Source organism: Pan paniscus, chromosome 2 (assembly GCF_029289425.2).
Source record: "Pan paniscus chromosome 2, NHGRI_mPanPan1-v2.0_pri, whole genome shotgun sequence".
Lineage (NCBI taxonomy): Eukaryota > Metazoa > Chordata > Mammalia > Primates > Hominidae > Pan > Pan paniscus.
In genome coordinates this window covers 122,179,912-122,207,800 of record NC_085926.1, presented here as the reverse complement: position 1 = coordinate 122,207,800, position 27,889 = coordinate 122,179,912, and the positions used below count along the sequence as shown (strand labels likewise).

Here is a 27,889-nt window from a genome sequence, read left to right as displayed (position 1 = left end):
AGCCTGCTCTTGGTGAGCCATAGACTACAGTAGCCTAAAAGAGAAATTAAATGACCACATCTAGGCTTTCCAGGCTCATTCAACATTGCTGCCCAGAAAGGCCTTTATCCATAAAAGGCAGATAAGGACACCAGTTCCGATAAACACAAAAGAGGTTAACCACTTTAAGCCATGCCAGAACTGACTACACAACCAGCCAAGGAGCTGAAACACATCCAGAGGCAAAACTAAAGAATCACCAAGGGCAAAAAAAACAAGCAAGCCCTTTTTAGATTTCATATCAGATCCTAACTTTAATGTGCGCTCCCTGTTAAGGGGCCATATTAGTTTAGGAAAGTAAAAGGAATCCTTGCCTGGGAGGCCCCGCAGAGCAGGCCCTGTGACCAATCCCTTTAGTCTTTCCAAAGTCAGGATAAGGTTTAGGTACACAATATATGGCCCTAAGTTAGGGTCATTGATGATGGTGATAAGAATGTTTGCACAATGGTGCCTGGGCAATGGTGAGCAAATAAATTTAGGGAAATGCAAAGAATAGGAAATCTCATTGGAAAACAGTACGGAGGTTTCTCAAAAAGTAAAAATAAAACTACCATATGATCCAGCGATCCCATGTCTAGGTATATGGCCAAAAGAAAGGAAATCATAATGGAGTACTAGTCAGCCAATAAAAAGAATGAGATCTTGTCATTTGCATGACCATGGATGGAACTGAAGGACATTATGTTAAGTGAAATAAGCCAGGCACAGAAAGACAAACATTGCAAGTCATACTGGGAGTATAAATTGATAAATTTGGAAATAAATTTGGTGAGTTGTCCCACCAGCTTTAAAAAAAGGTTCATAAAATAAGTAGTCTGATTAAAACATGGACAAAAGATCCAAATAGACATTTCTCAAAAGAAGATATACAAAATGGCCAACAGGTACATGAAAAAAATACTCAACATCACTAATCATCAGTGAAATGCAACTCAAAACCATATAAGATATCATCTCACCTCATTTAGAATGGCTACTAAAAAAAAACAAAAAACAACAACAACGACAAAAAAACAGAAAATAACAGATGCTGAGGAGGATGCAGAAAAAGGGAAACACTCATACACTGTTGGTGGGAATGTAAGTTAGTACAGCAACTACAGAAAACAGTACAGAGGTTTCTCAAAAAAATAAATATAAAATTACCGTATGATCCAGCAATCCCACTGCTGGGTATGTAGCCAAAAGAAAGGAAATCTGTGTATCAAAAAGATACCTGCACTCCCATGTTTACTGCAGCACTATTCACAATAGCCAAGACATGGAATCAACCTTACCGTCCATCAACAGATGAATGGATAAAGAAAATGTGATATAAATACACAACGGAGTACTCTTCAGCCATAAAAAGAATGAAATCTTATCATTTGCAGCAACATGGATGGAACTGAAGGACTTTATGTTCAGTGAAATAAGCCAGGTACAGAAAGGCAAATATTGCGTGAACTCACTCATATGTGGGAGCTAGAAAAAAACAACTCACACAGGTAGTAAATACAATGATGATTACCAGAGGCTGGGAAGAGAAGGGAGAAGGAACAAAAGAGGGTGATTAATAGGTACAAAAATACAGTTACATAGAAGGAATAAAATCTAGTGTTTGATAGCACAGTAGAGTGACTCTAGTTAACAATAATTTATATTTCAAAATAGCTATAAGAGAAGATTTGGAATGTTTCCAACAAAAAAAATGATAAATTTCTGATGATGGAAATCTCAATGCCTCTGATTTGATCACTGCACATTGTATACATCTATCAAAATATCATATGCACCCTATAAATATGTACATTATGTATCAATTTTTAAAAAGCAAAAAAAAATTATATATGTAAAAACTAAAAAAAGTCCATGATTGCTACAGATTTATCTCAAAGAAACCACTTAAGATACAGACAAAGGTTTACATAAAAAGATTTTTACTGAGGGTTACTTACAACACTGAACTTCTGGAAACGACTTAGATGCCCAGTGATAGGGTTAATTAAATATGATGCATCCCAAGACACACTATTACACATGAAAAGTTTTTAATGTTATGAAAATATTCCTATAGTATAATGCTAACTGGAATAAAGCAAGCAGCAAAACTGAAGAAACAATATAGTCCAATTCTGTTTTTAAAAAGCTCTAGGCCAGGCGCGGTCGCTCACGCCTGTAATCCTAGCACTTTGGGAGGCTGAGGTGTGTGGATCACTTGAGGTCAGGAGTTCCAGACCAGCCTGCCCAACATAGTGAAACCCCATCTCTACTAAAAATACAAAAATTAGCTGGACGTGTGGTGGGCACTTGTAATCCCAGCTACTTGTGAGGCTGAGGCAAGAGGATCGCTTGAACCAAGGAGGCGGAGGTTGCAGTGAGCCAAGATCATGCCATTGCGCACCAGCCTGGGTGACAAGAGTGAAACTCCGTCTCAAAAAAACAAACCTCTAAAAAAGGATAGGAAGGAAATATGTTAATATATTGTTATTATCTCTAGGTGGTGCAGTCACAAGAGCTTTAAAAAACTCTTAAAATATTTTTTCTGCACTTACTTTCTCCAGTAAAAGAAATATCTTTCTAATTTAAAAATATAGGCCAAAACTTTGTCACACTGTTAGGCACATATATTCATTCATTACATATTAGAAGTGAAGTGTTACTGACCTATGGCTGTAACTGCTATCACTACTAGCTCTAATCCTAAACTTAAGCATAACCCTAACCCTAACTTTGAAAAAGCAGTGCTAGGGACAATAAAGGACAAGTGACAAAAGAAGGTCCCTACTTTCAAGCAAGGGAAGGGAAAGAAACTGCCAGTTGTTGTCAGCCCCTTCTGTGAGCTAAATAATGGGCTAGGCATTTTACATGTGTTATCTCACAGAATCCTCACTACCATTGTGTTTGGTAATATCTTTATGTCTATTTTATAGGTAAGAAAATTTTTAGCAAGCATGCGCATTTCACCTCCCAGAGGGGAGGATTCTGGGGTTCATTCTTCCTGGACTGGAATACCCTACATAATTTCCAGGTGTCAGCATTCTCCCTGCAGCCCATTCTTTCTCTGCTATTGTTCCACTCCCACCAAGTCAATGATGATGCCCAAAGCCCCTTCTGAGAGTATACATGGAATATGCATGTGAAGGAGACTCACTACCCTCACTTATTAGGAATTCTTTTGTCCAGTGCTGGGTGGGTCCTTGATTTATCGCTACAGGCACTTACTGGTTCCTGGAATAACCAGGGCTGCTTCTCATAGTTACTTCATGACCAAGTGGTTTCCGCCTCTGATTGCTCCAGTTATTGTTCTCCAGGGAATCACAAATGTGTCTCTCCACATTTGAAGCATGATAGCCAGCTCTTCCCCACTCCCTACAACCTGTCCCTGTTCACAGCGTTTCCATGAGCCCCTGTAGTCCCTTAGCCCCACATGGACTGTGCAGGCCCCACAGACCTGCCAAGTCCTACAATGGTGGCATGGCCATGGAAATGAAGGAGCCTCAAAATGTGCATTAACTGAGCACTAATTCCAGAATTGTACTTCTGACACTACAGCAATGCCAATATAGAAACAGACAGGCAGGTGGGTGAAGGAAACATCTCAGACTCAAGGAAAATGAACAAGATGATCATCGCTAGAATACGATAGAGACTACCCCACCAATGTAGGCATTAAGCTCGGGGTCCCTGCTACTGATAGTCTTTCATTAATCTCTTTAAATAGTTTCTATGGTCTTAAGTGCTTTTGTTTTCTCCCTACATCTCTTGGTATAATTTGGTAACTAAATCATGGTTGACTATCACCCACAGATGAGCATAAATGAGAGTTAATGCATCTAAAACTGAACACAAACACCTGGGGGAGGAACTGTGAAGGACCCCCAGCACCACCACCACCCTCACCACCCCTGTTGTCCTGCATATCCACAGCCACCATGGTTGCCTTGGCCAGCAGAAGCCCAAAACTGAGGTAATTACCACCTGTATTTCTCACCTGCAGCAACCTTCACACTTAGGTTCCAAAGAGAAGCTTCAGGAAAGCAAGTTTGAAGCGTAGTGGTCCCTGCCCACCATTGTTAGATCTCTGTGTTGGCACCCTTCCCTACCGCCCTCTTCCATTGTCCCTCTGTTCCAAATCCAGTCTTAGCCCATCCTTCAGAGTTCACCTTCTTACTCTCCCCAAATCAGTCCTCTCACTCTGCCACCACTGCCACTTCCTTCACTTTGGCCTCCTCATCTCTTCACTGGATAAAAGCTTAGGCTCTGGTGCTAGACCATCTGGCTCCAGATCATACTGACTGTGTGCCAGTAGGCAAGTACTTCATCTCTCTAAGTCTCAGTTTCCTGATATGTAAAAGGGAAATAATGATAATTCCCCTCTCAAAGTGTTGTTGAGAATTAAGTTAATGCATGTAAAATACTTATAACAGTGCCTAGAATTGATTAATAAATGCTAGTTGTTACTTTTACTGTCTTTAACCCACATTATTGGAACTGTTTCCCCATTGCCTAGCCTTCTCTTCCATTTCATCTTCCACTCAGTTGCCAGAGTGAATCTTCTAAAAGGCAATTTTAATTGTCATTCTCCTACTGAAAAGCTCTTCAATGGCTTTTTTATTGCCTATTAGTAACTAACTTCTTGAACTGGACCCACAGAATTCTACATGCCTCTCTGCCCTATCCTCTGCCATTCTCCCAAAAGACTATGTGTTTCTACATCTTGAGTTTCTGGAACTTAACCTGACACCCCTTCATCTCCTTTGCCCACCCCCAGTGTTCCTTTGAGCCCTTCCCTCTGACTGGCCCACTCCTACCCCTTCGTGCTTTTAGCAAAATTATCTTGGGGCTTCTAAATGCTGCTCACGTCTCTTTTGAAGTCTCCCCACTCCCAGTCAACAGCGAGGCTGTATGTTCCACATGCTGGAAGGCCAGAGCACTGGGTTCAACCCTCTATTTCATCACTTAACTCAGGGTGCTACCCCACAATTATGCACATGCTAGACTTCCCCAGACCATAGAAGGAGACGCAACCAAATGTTTATGGAATCTACTGTGTACCTGGCACTATGTAAGGATTTGATATACTTTATCTTACTTAATACCAATAATTAATAAATTGAAAAGAATTTTACTTTTTGTTTGATATTGATATAAATTATGATATTTATTCTAAAGTATGGAGAAAAGTAATCATTATTAATTTTCCTTATTTCAGTTAACTAAGAGAAACTTCTCAAGAGACACTTTAGCACTGCATTAATCTATTAATAATTTGGTTTGGAGTTCTCAGAGTCAAAACCTTAGCTTCTTTTTCACTCTAAATTATGTTTAAAGATTCATCCATGTTGTTGCACATCACAATAGTTCAGAAATGCTAGTCACAGAAAACTACACAATGTACAATACCATTCTTTTAAAGCTCAAAAACAAGAAAAGTAAATCATATATTGTTTATGAAAATATGTGCTGAACTATACCTCCCAAAAAGCAAAAGAAGGATAAACATAAAACCCAGGACAGCGTTATTTTGGGGGGAAGTAGGAGAGTCAGAATGGGGAGGAGCCCTAGGTAGCATTGAGGATAGAGGTGATGTTCTGCTTGTCAAATTGGAGGGTAGGCTCTCAAGTGCTCGCTTTATTATTGTGCTTCATAACCTTTACATACACTGCATCTAGTCCCTCATATGTAGCAAATATTGCTATCTATGTATGTTCATATATATTTTTTGTTGCTATTATTATCATTATTACTATTACTGACCTCCTTTAGGGGAAAGACTAACAATTACGAGCACCTGGATGCTAGAGAGAGCCTGCTAGATAATTCCTCACAATACCCTTATGAGATAGACATTATTTTCCCAAAATAAAAATTAGAATATTAAACTTAGAAATGGTGAATAGCATGCCCAAAGTCTCCCTCTGTGCCAAATATCTTCCATTTGCACCTTGAATCCATTCTGTATCTTCTCTCCACTACCCAGTGCCTTGGGAAGTTGACCTACATGGACTACATCAATGGGCTCCCCTGTCATCTGGCTTCTCGGTACATTCAGTCAATGATGACAGGAGATGAGAGAATGGGAAGAGAGTGGGGTCAAGATACCAATTCCCCTGCTCCCTGTCATGGAGTCACCATGTGTTGGTGGCATCGTCCACTGAAGGCCACAGTTCCTGTCAGGCAGCCTCTCACAAAGCTCTCCTCTCTCTTAGAAGTGGTAATGTTTCCCCTCCGTGCTGTTTCCAGGCCTGCAATGCCTGAGGGATCCAAACCTTGCTGGTTTCTCTGTTCTCTTCCCACAGCCTTATAAACTGTGTCTTGGTTAAAGTCTTCCCAAATTACCCAGGTTGAGGGGCCATATGTTTCCCAGCTGCAGAAAGGTAGAGCTGGGATCCGAAGCTCAGCATCTTCCATCTAGACTAAGATGCCTCTTCATCCTTTGCTGCAAAAGCTGATATGACTCTAAGGAAGGTGATTACTAACGATTGCAGTTACTACTGTGGCTTTATGTTTCCTAGCAGCATGGTAGAATGCTATTTGCTCTTCAGGGCTGGGGTTACATATAGCCAACAATAGGGACACCTAACTGGTATTGCTGGAAATGTGTGTAAAAAGTATCTTGTTTATACATAGAAATTATAAGCTATTTATACATAGGGTTTAAATTCAAAATGGATAAAGAAATCAACAATGATCTTTAAAAGGTATGTTTTAGGGAAATGTAAACAATGTGACCTAAATGTTCTCATTGGTCCTATTATCTGGCCTTTCCATCACCTGATCCCTCCCCTTCCTCCCCACATCCTCCTTTTATTGATGATCCCAGAGCAAAGAGTAAGGTACCAACAACACATCTCAACAGGCCCTTACAACAGAACATGTTTCATGGCAGTAGTTTGGATAGCTCAGGCTCTCTCACGCAGAAAATAGAGGCAGGAAACCCTTGCAGTTTTTACCCCTCTTCTTTCAGCTGTCTTCCTGGTTCTCTCTGCTTACACCTATTTTCTGGTAATGCTGCACAAAGACAGCGCAGGCCATAAGCCCAACTTATCTTTTGCTGAAATCCGTAGAACAAGAGCAAATGTTATCAAATAATAGGCCACAAGTAAAGGCACCTTGATTTGATTGACATTACAGAATAACTCATCCTAATTTCTTGTTATCTTTCCTCACCAATATGATAACCACATTCCTTGGCAGAACACTCAGTATCTCAGTGGAACTGCTAAGAGCAGATTAAGTGTCAGATACATCAACTGGTGCCCTTAGGAGTCACAGAAAGAAGGTCGTGACAAAGCAGGCTAACAGTGATGATGAAGAGGAATTCAATGCAATAAAAGTAACCCAGGATTTCCTTACTAGATGTAGTGCTTAGAAATTCCTATTTCAAGCATTTTGTCAACTCCCAATAATCACAGTGGGTAGATTATCCACACTGTGGGCTAGGCCTGGACAGTTGTTTACTCTCAGGCTGGATTTTCTATCCTGTCTTTCAATTTCTAGGGACATTCATCAGCTGATCACATCTGAGTATTTTCTTTCCACTCCTTTCACGTACACTTTCCACTCCTTTCAAGTAACTGTAAGCAGATAGCAGACCAGGACAAAAAAATGTTAGATAAGTGTAGGTGGATGACAGTAAAGATAACATGAGGCCTCACCAAGATTCCTGTCCAGAACTTGTCTCATAGTAGACACTCAGTAAATATTTGTTGAACTGAGTGGATGGAGTTATTGAAAAGTTGAATTAGAAGACGTTTAAGGTTTCTTCCCACCCTGTTACCTATGACTCCTCAGAATAAGATGATGGAAAACCTGAGTGACCTAGGAGATAGATGCCCAAACTCATCAGGAGCAAGACAGAGAAGTTAAAATGACGGGACTCATCTCAGGCCAAGATGGACGCTGAACGAATAAGTCAGGACTGATCCAAGCTGTTACACCCCAACAGGATCCTTGGTCCTGGGTAATGCCCCAAAATTTCCACCTGGAGTCCAAGGGGACTAAAAAGAAGTTCTCTTAGGATTTAAGGTATAGACAAAATCTTAAGTGAAATCCCAGACCTTAACTTACTTAGGAAGTCTGAGAAGAGAGCACTTAGATGCATACTGGGGGGGTGGTAATACTCTGTTCTGAGGCCCTGGATTTTATGATGCATTGTTTTTTCCAATATCACAGAAACCTAGAATTCGGGGCAGGAAAGATTCTTAGAAGTTATCTAAGCCCACCTTCAACCCAGTAGAGGAACTTTTTCTACAGCATCCCTAACAGAGGGTCACCTGGTCTCCAGTGACAGGAAGTTCACTTTCTCCAGAGGCAGCAGCAGTGTTGCTAGACAGCTTCCATGTGGGCAGGTTCTTTCTCCTGATTCTAACGTCCACCCGTTAATGCAACAGAGGCCATGCCTGTTCCCTCATTTCTGGGGCAGCTCTCCTGAAGTCAGGAATTGCGTTTTTTGTTGTGGTTTTTTTTTCTTCATCTTCATGCCTGCCAGCAAACATCCCTCATTCCTTCAACTGTGGAGACATGGATTGTGGGTGCCTTAATGTGCTGCTTCCTTGACAGCACTCTAACTGATTTATGTAGTTCTTAAAATGAAGCTGGCCAGATGAATGTTACAGAGTTGAATGCAGTGGTCCAGATATGGCCTGGCCTACAGAGAGGAGAGTGGGACTATTTCTTCCTATTCATTTCTAAATTATCAACACTATCTGTTTAATCATCTATTCTAAAATGGTCCCCCAAATGGCCGTTAAGTTTGCTGGTTCCTTAAATTCTAGGATCCTCATTCACCACTCACTTATCCTTATTTGTCTTCTGCTGGCTGGTTCATCTCCTATGCTACAATGCACTCCCATCTTGGGCTGCCTTTTACTATTACTGGTTTGGCACTGGGTAGGAAAATACCCAGGTTTCCCCTAAATTTCTCAAAATGTGTGTTCCTGTTCACCATAAATCCTCAATCTACCTGGCATAGAGAAGCTCTAAATACTTGTTGACTACATAATGAATAAATGCATGAATAAATAGGTAGCAAATGTTGGTCAGGAGAGGTGGCTCATGCCTGTAATCCCAGCACTTTGAGAGGCTGAGGTGGGTGTATCACTTGAGGTCAGGAGTTCGAGACCAGCCTGGCCAACACAGTGAAACCCCGTCTCTAATAAAAATACAAAAATTAGCCAGTTGTGGTGGCAGGTGCCTGTAATCCCGGCTACTTGGCAGGCCAAGGCACAAGAATCACTTGAACCTGGGAAGCAGAGGTTACAGTGAACCGAGATTGTGCCACTGCACTCCAGCCTGGGTGATAGAGTGAGACTCAGTCTCAAAAAAAAAACCAAACATCAAATGATCAAATGTCACCTACAGGCTTGATCACACCAGCCTGTAACAATCCACCTCCAACAACCAGAGCCTGTCTTTTTAGCATCCTGGATCTGACCCAGATAAACAATTTCTTCTCATCAGTATCATCTACTGAGTCTAACAGTTAATTTTCATTGTTCCCTTTCTCTTCCAAAGCCATGGCTACAAAGAAGAAAGTGGCAAATATAATCTGACCTGCTAAGTTATTCAGTTTTCCTACCCCAAACTTCACTGTCTTTAGAACAATCCTGTTCCATCCAACAGCCATTATGTGTGACATGTAGCCAAGAGAATTAGGAAGTGACTGGTGGGCATGACTAGGTGAACTCTGCGGCCTGCCAGGCGCTTACACTCTTCATGAATGCAGGTCCCTCAGGAGGCAGGGCAGCAGGCATCACAGAACAGTTCTTCCCACTGGCAATAGGGCTCTTGCCTGCCCTGTGAAGAGCCTTCCAGTTCTCAGGAGTGCAGATTGCACTGATGTGACCACCCCCTGAGAAGCAGAGAGCCTGCATCTTGTGTGTTCCTTCAGTGATAATGTATTATTCCACCTTTTTCATGACCTTCCTCTCAGCCCCTCTTGGGTTTTGTTCCCCTTCACCCCAGCGGAAATCTTTTCTTTTTAAATTGCTTCCAGTCTGTTTTGTCCCACTCTTTGCTTAACAAGTCAGAATGAAGAAAAGTATTCTTCCAACTCTTTCCCTCTTTATTCTAAAGAAAAGATGAGCATGAATTAGCTGCAGCTATGTGATAAACACGCAGGAAAGAAAAATTTACCCTTTGTGTCTTCCGGGATCCCAATTTCTTCTGTCTTTAAGAGAACTGAGAGTTCATCACAGCTCCCTATGAAAACTTCTATTGTAAATTGCTTCAGAAAATTCCTGGTTTTATGCCTGTTAGTCACATACTTAGGAAAAGTGCTTTAAAAAACTGCTTAGCTCCTAGATGGCTAAATTGCTAAATTACCTATATCAATCACGAGTTATTTCGTCTACCTCCTTGCCTCTGAGACAGATAAGAGTATTTCTTCTTTATAATGACCCCCAGAAAAAAAATCTTTCATCCTTACATTCATTGTTTCATGCACTCAAAGTTTATAAGTTCTTCTTCAGATATAACCCAAATCCCTTTTACTGAAGCTTAAGACCTTTTATCTTTTTTCTGTTCCCAGTGGATATCATAAAGAAAAAAAAAACAGACACTATTCAGCATCTATTTGTTCAGTCTTCTGCCTGAAGTTCTTCAGGGCTCACAATTCCATTCAACATCCTTCCAAGCATGTGATGACTGCTCTTAAAATCCCCTTTACTACTTGCCCATCACCTCCCAACCACCCCTTTACATTCATCTCTTCTTTAGCTCTCTGAAATGCAGTACTTGCCTCACTCAACACCTGCTTCAAGAACTTAATCAGCACATTCAAAAATTATCCCAGGTCTTCCAGCAAAGGCAAAGCTGGATATATAGCTCCTCCCTGTAATTCACTAATTCTTCTATAAAATGCAAAGAGACAAGATGAAGGTTTTGAAAGCCCAAAGAACCATTTCTTATTTGCCACAACAAACATTTCACAGGCTTTGGCCCCACTAAGAGACAGAGAGCAGTGCCGTCGCTGCTCAAGAACAAAGACGGTGAGAGAGCACCGGGGCTGGACTCAGGAGGGTTGAGTTCTAGACCAAGCTCTGCCACTGACCCTTGTGAACCACACACATCCCCTGTCAGCCCCTTTCCCTAAGCAGGACATGACATGTATCTGCCTAGATTGCTCCTCAGGGCTCTCCCAACTCTCACATCTTGTGATTCTCTGATCAAGTGAAGCTCTCTTCTCTTCCATCTCAAAATACATAAACTATGTCCTTGGCATGTCTCCCACACCCACCTTGTGGCCAGTGCTACCTAGACCAATGTTTGTCACACTTTTTAAAATTATCATCCTAGGCCCTGAAGGAGCCTTTTTAGATCTTTTTTCCCTAATCACCCTACCCAGTGAAAATTTAATACCACACATATACTGTACCTTGGTAGAGTATGTATACCTGTGTTTAATACATGGAAAAAAAAAATCTTTTGCTATCCCCAAGAACCAATTTTCACTCTCTTTGGGGGCAATATCACTCCCACTGAAAATGCATGACCTAAATCAGTGTCATAGAGTGTTTCCTGTAGCTGAGTGATACAGAGTTGAGTGTCCGGAGTTGCCACTTCCAGCTCCCACCCCATTCACATGAATCTCAGCAGTAACAATGGGAATGAGGCAGACAATGGACAATGGTGTTCCAGGAATGGTTAGAATCCACTGGAAGAGCAGAAACCACTAGGGTCCCTGGCAGGGATGGAGGCTCCTTCCAAAACTGGCATCAGCCCAGCTCCCCCCCCGCTCCCCTGCAGGCCATTCCCCTTCCCCTTACCTTGGCACGCTGGCCAAATACGTCACGAGTTTCCGCAGGTCTTCCTGTCTTATTCTGTCATGATTGCTGCGAGCAGGGAAGGTCAGGATGGGTCCGCCTCGCTTATCACGACCCCCTGCAAGAAGGAGGAAGGGAAGAGTGTTTAAGAAAACCAGTCAGAAAGGAAAGCCACAGAGGAAAAAGAAATCTGTCTGAGTGCTGGGTGATCAGACAGAAATAGGGTATCCAGAGAAATCTGGTCACTGCTTAGGACAAGGTGGGGGGGTCTAGATGCAGGTAGCACATATGACCGTGGGCAAGTCTTTTGGCTTCTCTGGTGCCTCATCTGTAGAAGGCAGATGAAAACAGTACTGTGCACATTACAGGGCTGTTGCAAGAACTGATGAGTTGGCACATGGGGATGCACTTGGAAAAGTAAAGCTCTCTACAAATGTGAGATGATAATGAAAGTGGTGATAACTGTTCTTATTGAGAAAACAAGCTGGTGGAAAGTGCTATGTTCTTTGGAAATTTAACCTCTAATTTACTTCTCTTTATAGACCTCTGTGAGGTGGGAGTGCTTGTGATGAGCTGACTACTATGGTGAGAAGACCTCAAAGCATCCATCCCAGGATAGCATTACTGGGAGGTTTTCAGATTCATAGAAAAAACATTAAGTATTTTTTACACAGCCAAAAAACCACCCCTGCCTGTCTGCCTGAGGTGCCACCTGTCACTCCTGCTAGAGGAGCACATGAATCTTATCAGAAATCAGAATGCTCAAGGTCTTAATCACTGCAAATGCATATGTACATACTAAGATTACAAGTGTTTTCTAAACATCACATTTAAAATAACTGGAAGGAGTATACCAAAATGACAATTGCTGTTGCTATTAGAAGGCCAGGATTTTGGATCTTTGCTTTTTCTTTCCTCTACTTTCCAAATACCCTATTCATTATTTATTACATGATTTTAAAATGTATTCATTAATGGACACTATGCTTAGGAAGTGGAACCAAGTTTCTCAGGGGCGTTAAACAGGAAAAAAGTTAAGGGTAACTATGACCTTACAGGGCATTGGCCATTACACAAAGAAAACCACTGTGTCATGATCACAGACTCTTCACGCCACATCTCAGGTGGCCACTGGATATACCCCAGAGTAGGACCACAAAGGGATCTAATGAAAGAGAGTGGAGAGGTGCGAACCTCACCAATACTGGAAAACAAGGATCTCTTACACAGAGGGCAGAGTCTCCCAGGGATCCCGCCCAAGTGTGAGTTCACGAATAAGGTTTCCTTCTGGTTAAGGGATCCAGAAGCCACACAGATAGAGGGGAGGCTTGACAAAAAAATCAATCCAGAATACCCTTGAGGAGGAAGTAAGGAGGCTGCAGAGAGAAAAGGATTACATAAGATCAGGCCACTGTGAGATTCAGCCCTGATGAAAAAGTGTTTCAGCACCACCACCACTGCCCAGCGCCCCTACTCAGGGCAGATTCATACAGATTAACTCAGAGTTGGACCTTTCATACCACTAGCCCTGGTTCTTTGACGTGATAACCACCCTTGTCTCATCTGCCTTGGAAATGGTCCCCATCTCTCCATTGCCTTCCACATGAGGAAAAGGAAGCGAGAAAATTAAATGGAAGGTTTCCCAGAAGCTGGGAGGTCCTCCAACACTCTCAACCTTCCCCTCTATCCTTGACCTCACCCCAAGCATTGTCACTCTGGCAGTTTGTTTGTTTGCTTGTTTTACCATAGCTGTTGTTTTTTTCCTGACCTTCCTTGGACATTATACAAGTAGAGTCTTGGAACCACAAGGAACCACAGCTCCAACTGGCAAAGGGTGGCTTGGAGGGCTGGCTGACACTGCCCCTCCCAAGCTAGAACCAGGGCTGGCCTTGGAGACATGAGATTCAGGATCATGGCCGGGGAGGTTTTTAGATGGCTGGAAGATGGTCACTTTTTCTTTCCTCTACTTTCCAAACTTCCTATTCACCATTTATTATATGATTTTAAAGTGCATTCACTAATGGACACTATGCTCAGGAAACAGAATCAAGTTTCTGCTTTTTTTTTTCCCCTGTCTGACACTCCTGAGAAACTTGGTTCCACTTCCTAAGCATAGTGTCCATTAATGAATGAGCTTTAAAATCATATAATAAATAGTGAATAGGAAGTTTGGAAGGTTCAGATGGAAGGGAAGGAGGAGTTAGAAGAGAAAGCCTGGAGAATTCTAATTCCCCACATCCAGAAGTGTAGATAAGGAGTCAAGAGGAGGCAGCAGGATCAAGCCATGTGGTATTCAGAAAGGAAGAGACCTTTGAAGATTATAGAAAAAAGGAGAGGAATGAGCCTAGAGGAAGAGAATCTTTATGCTGGGAAGGGTAGGGACAACAATGGAGCAAGGTCTCAGGGAAGGCACAAGGCGGGGGTCCAGCCCACAGCAGATGGGGCTGCCCCCCTCTCTGAGGCAGGCTGTTGAACTCCAAGAGAGAGGAGGAAATGGAGATAGGTGATGGAGAGGGAAGAGTTCAGCCTGCCTGAGGGACATGGTTCTTTGGGTGGAACAGTAGACAAGAGGCAGTCCAGGGTCAGGGTAGGCTTAGGGTACTGAGGAGAGGGAAATGAAACCATCACTGGAGAACTTCTCTCGAGAATGACAGTAGGACTGGGTAGGACATGAGCTTCAGGGTTGCTGACAGGATACTAGGGCACAGCGAAAGCTCTGTTGAAAGCTTTGGCCACAGTATCTGTGCCAGGCTCCAAGCTGAGTGAAGGCAGAGTGGAGCTAATGCACCATATAAATGGGGTATGCCCAGGGAGGGTGGGAGATGTCCTGTTGGATGATGAGATCCCAGAAAAGAGGGAAAGGTGTTAATTTTATTCCTCTCATATCCATCCTCTCCCAAATGACAAGAGGATATCAGAAAGGTCAAAGTAAGGGACTAAAACCACAGATAGACATATCAAGGGTCAAGATCTTGGACGTGCATAATCATGGTAGGTAGGTGGAGGACTTTCGTACCAAGGAGGCTGAGCAGCAATGAAGCTATAGGATTTGATCAATAATTGACATAGATGCTGAAATTACAGAGGACAATAAGCAGAGATGAATAATAAGGACCCCATGATAAAGTCAATGTAACAATAGATCTGCAAGATGTTAATGGATACGCATCACAGACACATAAATTTTTAGGGAATGAGGTTATTCTTTAGTTTGGAAAATGCCAGATTTAAAAAAAAATAAAGTTCTTTACTGCAGGACTTCCCAGAGCCTTAAAATGTTAATGTATTTTAATGGATATTGTAATTCTCCAAGAAGGAGAGCTAGAATGTCCAGCATTTCCCAAACTTCTTTGAGAGTAGAACCCCATTTTCTTTGTAGAGGATCATCCTGTGGAACTGATCTTGGAAAACACTTTGAGAGATGCAGGTCCAGGGTACAAAAGATTGTGCCACAGCAACATAAGGTTCCCTGGGAATGGTGGAAACCAATAAGGAAAACCACATTGGTGGGAGATAGCGAGGCAGAGAGGAATCATGAGGAGGTGGCCAAAAGGAAGGCGTGTATGCACATAAAGACAATAGGGTGAAATGGACCCCACATGAGAAGGCTGGATAAAAGGGACAATGGGTGCTGTGACTTCTAAGTAGTACAAAGGACATCAGAGAGGCCAAGGGGAGCTCGTAAGCTGTGAATGACAGAGCAGAATGGGGCAGTGCTGGATAACAACGGAGGCTCACTGAGGGACAGCCCCAAATCCTGTCTCACAGACATGCACACGCCCACATGCAGAAGCTTCTGGGCTGCCCTGGATTATCCCCAATGTACGTTCCCATGGCAGCATGGCTTTCCTTTTGCCTGGCCAAGGCTGGGCGCTAGCAGGGGAGGGCAGGCTCAATTAACAAACAGCCTGTTTCTCTGCTCACCACCTTCCTTGCAGCGCTTTCTTCTTCTCAGAAAGAAATCCAACTGTTAAACTGCATTATTTAATTATAGGTTTCTTTATTTTGTTTTATTTTTGCATTTTATCTTTTAAAAGCTCAGGATGTAAGAGTTGGTTGGTTTGGTGTTTTTTTTTTTTGTTTTTTTTGGTTTTGGGGTTTTTTTTGTTTTGTTTTGTTTTTGTTTTTTGCTTTTTTAATGCAGCCAGTCATTATCTTCCCAGTTTATTCAGTGTCCTTCCCAGACATGGAAGGGCAATGTTCCCTAAGCCCAGAAGTTTCTGGCACCACAAGCGCAGGTGCAGTTGAATAAGGCTTACCCCAGGCTGTTCGGCTTACGCTGGCAAATGGGGGAGAGCTATGCTCCCAGCCCCCTTCGTCCTACTCAGGGAATTTTCTACCTGCCTCATTCCTGACTGCCTTCCTGGCCACGTTGCTTCTATGAGCTCCATTAGGACAAGCCCCTACCACTTGAGAAGGTTTTTTTCTGAGGCTCTGCCCAGGGCTCTGACTGAATTTACACGGGAAAAAATAAACCATGAACATCAAGCAAGGGTCTCCATGTCAGAGTGTATTGTGCATGCATATGCCCCAAACTGATGTGGAATAGGATGATTCTCAGAGGAATACATTAGATCCAGGAAGGTCTCCTGGAGGAGGTAAAGTAGAAACTGACTCTGGAAGGAGAGGAAAGGCTCAACTTGGCAGAAGGTATGGAGAAGGCACTGCAGAGGGAAAGAAGTGTCAGGCACAAGAGAAATGGGAGTATTGGCAGGATATCCAGGGGACAGGAAGAACATCAGGTTAACTAAGGACCATAAAAAGAAGGAAGAAAAGATAAGATTGGGCTCCCAGAGGGCTGTGGGCCACATCCTTGAGAGCCCAGGCTATGGGGATCAGCAGAAATCAGAGGCCTGGCACTGCTCAGTGGCCTCTAGGATTTCTGCACAAGGTCTTCCCATATACTTAGCAAGAAATCAGAATCCAAGTTTCTAAAGGTTTTAAAGGTTGTGTTACCTATGCCTCTCCCCATACCGAAATCACTGCTGCGTAATCCTGCCAAGGAGTTGTTCTGCCTGTTCAACATCTTCAGTGGCAGGGGGCTCATTACCTTATAAGATATACTAGCCCCTAATGGGAAGAGGCAGCTGCCAGGTCACTCTCATCTAACAGCAATGGCAATCATAAATTACTATTGCTACTACTGCTAACAATAATTACAATAATATAGAATGCATTTAGTCATTACAAAGTCTTCTGCACACTCCCATTGCATGCCTGCCCTCACCTCCCACACCTACACTCTGAATCATCGGGCTCTCGCATTTTCTCCGATGAGGTGGGAGACAACTGCTGCTTAACTTCCCCTTTCCTTTATCCTCTTCCCGCCTCCTCTTCTCTCTATTTTGGCTGTCGCCCAACAGCCAGACCAACAGTGCCTGTGGCATGAACCTCTGCTCTACAGGACTGGACTAGCTCTTGCTCTGTGACTCCACTGCTACTCCTTGTAGATAACCAAAATCACCCAGAAATAAAGGTTTGGTCCATGTGGTATAAGCACGTGGCATGTTTCTCAAAATACAATCTTTCTCTACTAACACTGTCTATCCCAGCCTCTGCCTCAGACCCTACCAGAAATTCTGATCCAGGAGGCCTAGAGTGGAGCCCTGGAACAGGCACCCAGAGTGATTCTGGCATACCTTATTGTTTGAGAACAACTGCCTTAGGGGCTCTGGCCAGTCTTTGGCTTCAATTATATCAGGGGTCACCGGACTTTTTCTTAAAGGGTCAGAGAGTAAATATTTCAGGCTCATGGGCCAAATGGTCTCTGCAAAATAGCTACTCAACTCTGTTGTTACAGCGAGAAGGCAGCCATCAACACAATCTGTAGTAGGTTGAATAATAGCCCACAAACATATTATGGCAAAGACTTTGCAAATATGATTAAGTTAACCATCTTGAGATAGGGCGATTATTCTAGATTATCTAGGTAGGCCCTAAATGTAGTCACAGGTATCCTTAAAAGAGAGAGGCAGAGAAAGATTTGACACAGATGCAAGAGGAGAAGGCAATTTGACCCTGGAGGTAGAGATGGAAATGATGCAGCCACAAGCCAAGGAATGTCAGCAGCCATTGGAAGCTGGGAGAGGAAAGGAACCAATTTTCTCTTAGAAACTCTGGAAGCACAGCCCTGCTGACCCCTAGATTTCAGCCCCATGAAATGGATTTCTGGCTTCCAGAACTGTGCAATAATGAGTTTCTGTTGTTGCAAGCCACCAAGCTCATGGAAATTTGTTGCACCATCAATGGGAAACTAATACACTCCATAAACAAATACACATTGCTGTGTACCAATAAAACTTTATTTATAAAAACTGGTGGATGGCCCACCAGCTACAGATTGCTGACCCCAGAGTGAGACATTAAGAGGTCTTTGTGCACAAGATGTATGGGAGAGAGAAGTCAGATATAAATATTTGGAAGTCATTATTCAGAAAAAAACAAAAACTAAACATCTAAACATGAACCCTCACTTGAGTTCCCTTTGCCAGGACAGAAAGATAAGGAGGAAGCAAAAACTCCTTTAAAAATCTCCCGTCCCTGATCCATGCAGAAATGAACTCAAATAAAACCTCCAGGAATGTGCCAAGTGCACAGATTCTCCAGTTGGAGCAACTCTCACAGGGCCAGGCCAGGGGGCTGAGGTTGGGTGGGAAGCTCAGGGAATGTCCCTTTGGTTCTGGGTGTCCTTTAGAACACTCAGCTGGGGCCAGAGCCCTCCTTTCTCCCTCCATCTGCCTCAGGAGAAAGAAAGCAGCTGCCCCAAGCATAACTTCCCCACCCCTACTTCTCCCCTACTAACACACAAGTGAATCTGAACACATGTGCACACACACAACTTCTCTAGGTCTTTTACAAAAGAAAGTCCCACAAATACTCACCAGACACGAAGGCCACTTTTTCCTTTAGGATAGGAAGGACATCAGAAGCTTTCAAACCATCATTCCGAAAAGACCCTGTGGGACAACAAACCAGAAGGAATCAGGGTGAGAGGAGCCAGCTGGCTGAATCGCAGGGTCCCATCCTCAGTCTCCCAATCCCATTATCAGCCGGCAAGTCCTGCCTTGTCCAGGTCCTACAGCCCAGCCCGATGGACCAGGAGAGGGTCTGCAACAGAAGGGATACTTCCACATCATGCCAGCCATAGGGGTGATCAGGGCTGCAACCCCCCAGTCTTTCTCAAGGAAAGGACAATCCAAGTCACCCTCCCCACATGGAGAAACCTCCATGCAGTGGGGGCAAAAAACAAAAAACAAAACAAAACAAAAAAAAAACAGCCCTGTTGCTATTGAGCAACTTGAAGACGGGGGACTTTTAAAAAATCATGTTTGTACCTCTAGTGCCTAGCACAGTGTCTTGAACATACTCAGCACTCAGGAAATATCTGTTGAATTAGTTAATTGATATCAAGATGGATTACAAAGTCCTAAATAATCCTTCTTGCCTTTCCTCTGGCACAACAACTATTAGTCTTTATTTTACAAACAAGGAAAGTAAACCACAAAACTCCTACAGATGGAAGCAAAGTTGATGACAATACTCCTCTCCCCACCTCTTCCTCCTCCCCTCAATGTCATCATCATTGGTCCACAATAGACAGGAGATGGGGAGATACAAATCTCCTGGGAAGGAAATGCACTACCCACTACCTTGTTTAACTTGTTCTCTTTCTAAATCTTGCTTCTCATTTAGAAAGTCCTTTCTATGTTCTAGTTGAGTTCCTGTTAGGGGGCTGGAGGCAGAATCTTGGGGCTCACAAAGAATGGAAACTAAAGATGTGCCTGGAGGAACAGTAGCCTCAGGAGGCAAAGGACAATCCAGCCCAGTGTGAGATTTGTGGGAAGTCAGGACCCAGCTTCCACATACACAAACCCCAGGCTAGCCCATTGCATCCCTATCATTTAACCTAAGAACCCCACAGGGACTCTCAGGGAGAGCCACCCACACTTACAGCGATTCGAGCTATAACTGGGGTCTCTGTTATGTGTCGCCATTAGGGACATGACACAAATAAACCTCAGAAGGCGAGCGGTTGTATGTCAGCTCAGAGAGCAGAACCAGATACCATGGATACCCCCTCTGGTGCCTTTCTCCACTTGGCTTACGCCCTTAGGATCCAAATTTGACAACTGACAGAGAAAAACAACATGCTGGGCAGGACAATCCCACTCAATCCTTCAATCTCTAAACATTGACTGTTTCAAGAAACCCATCCGGGAATTTTGGCAATAAAATTCTGGGCCAGGCGTAAGATCACTGGCCTAGGGAAGTGAAGTGGGCCAACTGCACACTCAACCAAGGAGGAAGAGAGATGTGTGCTCACAATGCCAGTTTCTATGATCAGAGGTCATACCCTAAACCTAAAACAAATTTCCTAAGTGTCTCTGACCATTTTGCCTATTTCTTCTCTTTCATTTTTCACCAAATGAAGACTGCAAGTCTTTTTATTCATCAGTCGTTTCTCTTTACTAGCTGACAGAGAACCAGCTACAAGGCTCACTTTGAGAAGACCTTGAGCAATAGGAAAACAAAGTAACACCATAAAAAAGAATACTCGAATTTCAAAGCCTATAAGCACTATTTTGAACTTTCTATCCTGTTTCTACAGATATTTATGCTCTAATTTTATCTTCTCCACAGAAAAACAATTAAATTTCACTAATAGAGGCTAATTAGGATCAATATAAATTATTACAGAATTTACAAATAGATATATAAAGTATTTTTTTTCATCCTCATGCAATGAGGAGACATTTCAGCTTCCTTGGCAATCTATTAGGCTTTATCTGTTAGACAAGGATCAAGGATCTTTAACTAATACATGACTTGTTTGTGAACAATGATGCTTCTGTATCAAAATACATGATTTTCCTTTGTGAAATATATCTTTCTATACATTAATTTTAAAATGCTTTCCTCTATATCACCATGCACTCTACTAATTTCTATAGAAAAAATGTAATATAAAAGTTAAATTTCAGTCCTGTCTTCTTTCAGATTATTTACAAGTTCAAAAATAGCAAGGCCCAAACTAATGAGATTTACTATACAAAAAGAGTCCACATAACTCTCTTTTCTCCTAAACTCTTTTCCTATTTTTTTCTACTGCTGTCCCTCTTGTCCTCTACTGTGTTGCAGTACACAAGAGGGTCCTAGTTCTAAATAGCCATAAGATCTTAAGGAAGGGTTTCAAATTTGCTATAATGGAAGCAAAGGGTTCCCCATCCTATCTCCTCTCTACTCCCATCCTTGGAGAGGAAGAGGAAGCTCCAAGTCTCATCCATCACACCCACTCATTGTGCCCCACCTCTTCCTTCTCCCCACCAGGGCCCAGGACCTGAGAGAAGGTGTGCAGCTTGTCCATGCAGCTTGCAGTCATGGGCTCCAGTAAATGTCAATACCTTGGGTTGGGCTGTTCTAGGATTCCTAGGGCTTCTACTTCCCAGGCCAGGGTCCTCCCTGACCCTGTAGAGGCCACTGCTGGGCCTGGTTGTGTGTCCACAAGTAAACCTAAAGTGTCCACATTTACAAAATCCAAACTAGGGGACAATCATTTCCAATTACAACTAAAATTTTCACATTATAAAAGGATTTGCTCCAGAGTCTCTTCAAATAAAGTTCCCCTAGTGATTTGAATTAGTTTTTCATTTGCCAAAAATTAAATTACATATAACTTTTCAACAATATATGTATTATGTAAAGCCAAGTAGAGCTAATTAGCCCAGCAGCTCAGAAATTGGTGACCTTGCATATAAAACCTATTTGCACTGACTAAAGATACTATGTATCATATCAATTCCCCCAGGGCCCTTGTGAAACCAGCTGTTGGAATATATAATAAAGGAGAAGTTCATTGAATGCTAACTCAAACAGGACCAATGAAATAGCAACATGTTTTCACTATCGGGTACGTGTCTTGGTAGACTCACGGTAAATGTTCAATAAATATTTGATGAAAGAATAAATGAATCAATGAAATGTTGACCCTTCCTAAAATGACTTATACAAGGTCAGTGACTTCATTTGTCACACCAAGCACTGGCGATCTGAGTAGATGCCCTCCAGGGTACTACTCAGCTCTAATACTCTGAGACTTTCTAAACCTTCTCTTCATATTTGTTGGCCTTTAAGATCCTCAGGTTATCAGATCAATATGCTTTAAAAGGAAGTACTGGGAATAAATTCCCTAACAAGATTCATTGCACCTTGGGAAGATAAAACATTTCACTGGCTTCCTGGCCCATTTGTCCCCCAGAATCAGTTTACAGATACTCAGGGGCAGATCACCCCATTTTGCAGGTAGCCCAAAATGCCAAAATGGGAGAATAGTGATGGAAGAACTTCAATGAGGCTTAATCTCTTGAAGAAGGCAAGCTTCCATTGCCATTGTTATTTCTGGTATATTTGGTAGAACTATTAGAAAATAAACTCTAGATCACACTTGTGCAACCTGTGGTCTACAGGCCTCATGCAGCCCAGGACAGCTTTGAATGTAGCCCAACACAAACTTGTAAACTTTCTTAAAACATTATGAGATTTTTTTTGCAATTTTTTTTTTTTTAGCTCTTCAGCTGTCATTAGTATTAGTGTATTTTCTGTGTGGTCCAAGACAATTCTTTTTCTTTCAATGTGGCCCAGGGAAGCCAAAAGACTAGACACTCCTGCTCTAGACCAATCATAGACCTGTTTCCATCTAAAAAAAAAAAATCCTGGAAGGCCTGAGAAGACATTAAAAAAAAAAAACCTTAAGCCCTTGGAGTTGCTGCAGGAAAAAACAAAAAACAAAATCAGGGATGGCACCTTCATGGACCTGACCCAACGTGGGTGGTGGGTGTTGTGCCTCTTCTTAAGGACAAAGGCATGCTTCACTGGCATTCAGTGCTAATCCCACCCCATTTGTGTCCTGCTGCTGTCAGAATTACAAGCCTGCTGTTCCGTTAATTAGCAAAGTTGAAATGCTCCACATCTATTAAGGAAGTACAAATTACCCCTGCCATCTCCCCAGGATCCTCCAGCATGGGTCTTCTCCAAGCCCCACTTTTGCTTCTCCTTGCTCCAAATGTGTTATGCTTACATTGCTTCTAGTCATCATTTCCCATGTTGGAAAATGCCAGTCAGCCTCACTGTGGCTTCCAGCCTCTGTGTGACCTTACATGGCAATGGTAAAACTGGCCCTTGAGCCCCCCAGCCCTGTCTGTGGTTTTGTGGGTCTAGAGTAGCAGTATATTCCCCAGGGCACCTGGGTGCCTTGTGTTCCATACTAACCTCCTTCAGAAAGCATTCCTGATTTCAACAAGTGAAGAAACAAACAACAGAGTGGGCATTTATAGAGCATTGGAGGTTCAAGCTGCCAGAGTATCCATGGATTGCTCTTTGTTTCCTTTTGGTTCTCAGTCACACCCCTTTAATGTGCACCTATTTAGAAGTTACTATGTAAGTGTTCTAATGTTGCTTCAAGTGGGCCTGAGCCCTGTTTCTGCACATTTCCCTGTGCTCAGGTTTCTGCCTTCTCTTTCTACTTCACCCGTGTGGTGTCCAGTATAGAAGCCTTACTCAAAATGGCACTGAGTCACTGAGAGGCTGCATAAAAGAGATCTGGCTTACAATTGAGAGGTGCAGGAGCTCATTTGGCTGGACCTTAGTTAGGTTGTAATTTTGAAATTTTCCTATTCCTAAGGTCATTATTTCATTAATTCTATATTGACCACTTACTATGGGCCAGGCCATATGTCGGGCTTCAGTGACAGTAAGACAAATAAGAAATGGATCCTGCTCTCCAAGGGGGCTTCCAAGCAGAGAAAGACGGGTTTCCAAATAGGACAATTAACTATTATCAGAGACAGGACACCACCTGTACAAAATGCAAGGAGACTCAAAAAAAAAAAAAAAAGCTTCTTAAAGATGAGTCCTAAAGCCTTGCTACCCAAGGTAATAAGCATCACATACACCTAGAACCTTGCTGGAAATGCAAAATCTCAAGTTCCACCCCAGACTTACAGAGTCAGAGCCTACATTTTAACAAGAACCCCAGGTGAGGCCAGGCATGGTAGGTCACATCTATAATACCAGCACTTTGGGAGGCTAAGGCAGGCAGACAACTTGAGCCCAGGAGTTTGAGACCAGCATAGGCAACATGACAAAACCCTATCTATACAAAAAATACAACAAAAATTAGCCAGGCATGGTGGCACGCATCTGTAGTCCCAGCCACTCGGGAGGCTGAGGTGGGAGGATTGATTGAGCCAGGGAGGTCGAGGCTGCAGTGAGCCGTGATCATGCCACTTCACTCCAGCCCGGGTGACTGAGAAAGACCCTGTCTCAACAGCCCCCACCACACACAAAAAAAAACCCAGCTGATCCATACGCACATTACACTTTGGGAAGTTGTGTACTAAAGTATGTCTTTCCATTCCAGAGTTGCCTCAGAGGCAGAAGATGGAGAAAAGCATCCTGTAGCCTGGCCTAAACAGGACCCCTAAAATCTCATCTAACACTACTCATCACCCCTCCGGCCCCTACCATGGGAAGACCCCTCTCCACTGCCCAGAGATTCCAGAGATTCAGCCATTACCCTATAATCATCTATTATTCAAATTCAGCTTTGGAATAAAAAGGCTATCTGGGAGGTAGATAAATTCCCCCTCCAGGGCATTAAGAGTGGATCACATCTTAGTTTTTGGTGGCAGGAGTGTTTATGAATAACACCTGTCCAAACTGCTCAGAATTTTGGTAGCTTAAACCATTCCTTCATGTATCAGATGTTTTAATTTCACCACAAATCTTCCTTCCTACCCTCAGAGCCCTACCTTCTCTAACTACTTTCGGTAGCATAAATACTGTCACCAAGATGCCATCTCTAAGATAGCCCTAAAGGACAGAGAAGCCAGTCTGCTTATGCCTCTTTATCCCACCTGCACCCCCACTCACAGGTACAAAGCCCTGAACACTGGGGAAATGCTGGTCAAGAAACAGAAAGGAGGGGTGCTCCCACCTGGGGAGCTCTGCATCTGAGAACACAGTGCCCATCTCAGGCAATTCTCTCCCTTGGAGGGGAAACCCAATTTCTGCTGAGTTTCCAGCCTAATAAAATACCGAGTGTCCATTTCCCCCAGTACCAGGAAGCTACCAGACTGCATAAAAAACCAGTGAAGACTCTGAGATTCTGATAAAAACCTTCCCACCCTTCCCCCAATCTGACCATCCTGTATCCACTATATCTTAATTACTGGTGCCATCATCCACGGAGCTAACCAAACAGAAACCTGGGAAGCACCCTAGACTCCTCCCCCTCCTCCATCACACATATTGATTCGGCTACTTGGTTCTGTTGATCCTACCTCTTAAATCTCTCTCTAATGTGTCATTTCCTCTCTGCTGTTTCCCTGGCCTCCCTATCAAGCTGAGCTGTCTCCAGTTGTACTTTATAATCTATCACTCCTGAATGGCATTTATGTGTTTTTGTTTACTCCCCATTAACTGATCCTGATGCCTTGAGGGTAGGGACCATGTAGTATTCCTTGTTCTACTCCAGAACCTCGCACAGGGCCTGTCACAAAAAAGAGTCAAGAAATACTGAAACTGACCATGCACAGGCACAGAGAAGACAGAGAATGGCAAGTCGAGATGATCCATCAGGTCAGTCTCCACAGAGAAGATGATCTTCAAACTAGATTTTAAATAACAGAAGAGGCAAGGGATGGTGGGAAGCAGTACATGCCAAGGCAGAGAGGGAGGGGCAAACAAACTGTATGCCATGGATGAAGAGATTTTACTCAATGAACAGAAAAGCAGACTTAGGGGGTGATGAAAAGGAGTGCATGGAGGAGGGTGGGCTCTGTGGTCTGACTCCCAACAGGGTGGACACCTGGGGAGGCATCGGCAAAGATGCCACTGCAAGTGCCTTCAGAGACTCCGAGAGCCAGGTCTGTGCTACATACAGCAAGGGGCAGAGCTGGGTGGAATCTGGCTGGTCCCAGAAGAAGGCTGTGGCTCCTGAACAGGGCTTGGCCCAGCAGGCTCTGATCCCAACCTCCAGGTCACATTCTGCTTTATCTTTGAGGGTACGGGGAGGTTGGGACTTGGCCCCTGCTGAGGTTAGTGGTAGAATAGGGGGTAGGGGCACTGGAACTTTGTCTCTTTTGATCTTCTCCCTAAGTCCAAGGAGAGGCAGGAAGCATGTTTGTGGGTAACCTCCTGGGATCTGCTGGGACAGTAGCAGGCTGACAGTTTGTGTAAGACCCCATGAAAGTGCAATGTGAAACTGAATCATAAAGGAAAGAGACTTAAAGTCCTGGTCTCTTCTGTGTAGAAAATGGGTGGAGCCCTTAGGAGAAGACACTGTTAGTCAAACTGGAGTTAGTAGAGAACCTATTAGAAGCAAGATCTTCATTCCCTTCATTCTCCCTTCTTTCATCCCCTCCTTTCCTATGTTAACACAAGAGAAAAAGAGAGAGGTGGCAAGAGTGGGAGAAAACATAAGGAAAAGGGGTAAGAGCAAGAGATAAAGAGCTAGAGAGAAAGATACACACACACACACATACACACACACACAGAAAGAGAGAGAGAAAGAAATAGAGGTGAATGTTCCTGTCTCCTCTTTATAGACACTAAGGAGCTATTAAGGAAACTGTTGAAAAATGCCGCCAGTGACTATAAATATGTTCCTTAGAGTTCTCCTTAAAACAGCTACCACCGGCCGGTCTCAGTAGCTCATGCCTGTAATCCCAGCACTTTGGGAGGCCCAGGTGGGCAGATCACGAGGTCAGGTGTTCGAGACCAGCCTGGCCAACACAATGAAACCCTGTCTCTACTAAAAATACAAATATTAGCCAGTTGTGGTGGTGTGAGCCTGTAAACCTCACTACTCGGGAGGCTGAGGCAGGAGAAGTGCTTGAACCCGGGAGGCAGAGGTTGCAGTGAACAGAGATCACGCCACTGCACCCCGGCCTGGGAGACAGAGGGAGACTCCATCTCAAAACAAAACAAAACAAAACAAAACAAAACCTACCACCAAGACAGGAAGTGTGTGCTTAGAGAAAGGAATAAACCTGGCAGAGAGAGAGAGAGAGAGGCTGGGCAGCTTTATGTCAGCAACCAAACACACAGCACAGTGTGGAGACCCACATGCCTCTCCCCAACCTGAAAATCTACCTGTGCGCAGTGGGGCCAACTCTCCACAGTCTTCCTTCATCACTGTCACCCACAAACATCAAATGGACCAAGGAGCATCCCCCTCCTTAGGTGGCAGGTGTGCAGGAGGGATGGTGCAGCAGAGTTCTCCTCCTTGACCATGGGATTTCTAAGCAAAGGACACCCAGGAGCCTCTGCTAACCTGATTTCAACACAAAAAGGGGAAAAAAATGTTCTTCTTTTGGCAATTGCTAAATACTGAGCTTTTCTAAGCAAACTGACCAGGTCTCCTGTAACCTGAGACAACAACCAGGGACTTGGCTGATAACTAGGCCGGGCAGCCTTTACACTGGAGAAAAGCAATGTCTACCTTCTCTCAACTCTGATATGCATTTGAAGTTTATTTCCATAAATGACCATCCTCTGCCCTGCACTATAGTGAGCTGGACAGCTTCCTTAGGGTGCCTGCCCTAACTGCTCAATCACCATCTGGGCTGGACTCACTTGTCTGCCTCAGTATATCACTGGCGTGTACCTCCCTGTTCTGCCATTGTCCACCACTGCATCTGCCTCCCTCGCTAGACTCTAAGCTCATTGATGGCAGGGGCTGAGTACTTCTCTCAATGGCTTTAGTGCTTGGTACACAGCTGGCACTTAATGGGTGACCCAGAGGCAGAGTTTTTCACATCCCAAGTGTCATGACACCTTCTACGTAAAAAGTGTTTAGTAACTGCCATGTCTCTTCCTCCCATGATGCTTCTTTGTGCTTATTTCTACCTTCATGTTCATCTTTCTCCCTCTCTCACATAAACTCTAATTGAGGCCAATTTCAATATGAACTTTCTAAAGTCAATATTAGCTATAAAGACCTGGCTAATGGGCTACCTTTGAGGAATGGAAATTTGTAACACTTTCTACTGCTAAATTAGCTCCATTAAAGATCACTAATAATTAGCACTTTAAACATATGGGTA

At 43.3% G+C, this 27,889-nt stretch overlaps 1 protein-coding gene across 25 annotated transcripts in view; it reads right to left on the bottom strand.

The window, feature by feature from the left end:
* Positions 1-27,889, bottom strand: part of KALRN (kalirin RhoGEF kinase) — a 692,638-nt gene that overhangs the window by 479,569 nt on the left and 185,180 nt on the right. For all 25 annotated transcript variants that reach the window (XM_034957211.2, XM_034957212.2, XM_034957221.2 and 22 more), the window contains exons 2-3: positions 18,668-18,742; positions 11,790-11,904 (exon numbers count right to left, since the gene is read on the bottom strand). In XM_034957211.2, coding sequence (XP_034813102.1) covers positions 11,790-11,904; positions 18,668-18,742 — 190 coding nt within the window. The remainder of the gene's footprint in view (positions 1-11,789; positions 11,905-18,667; positions 18,743-27,889) is intronic.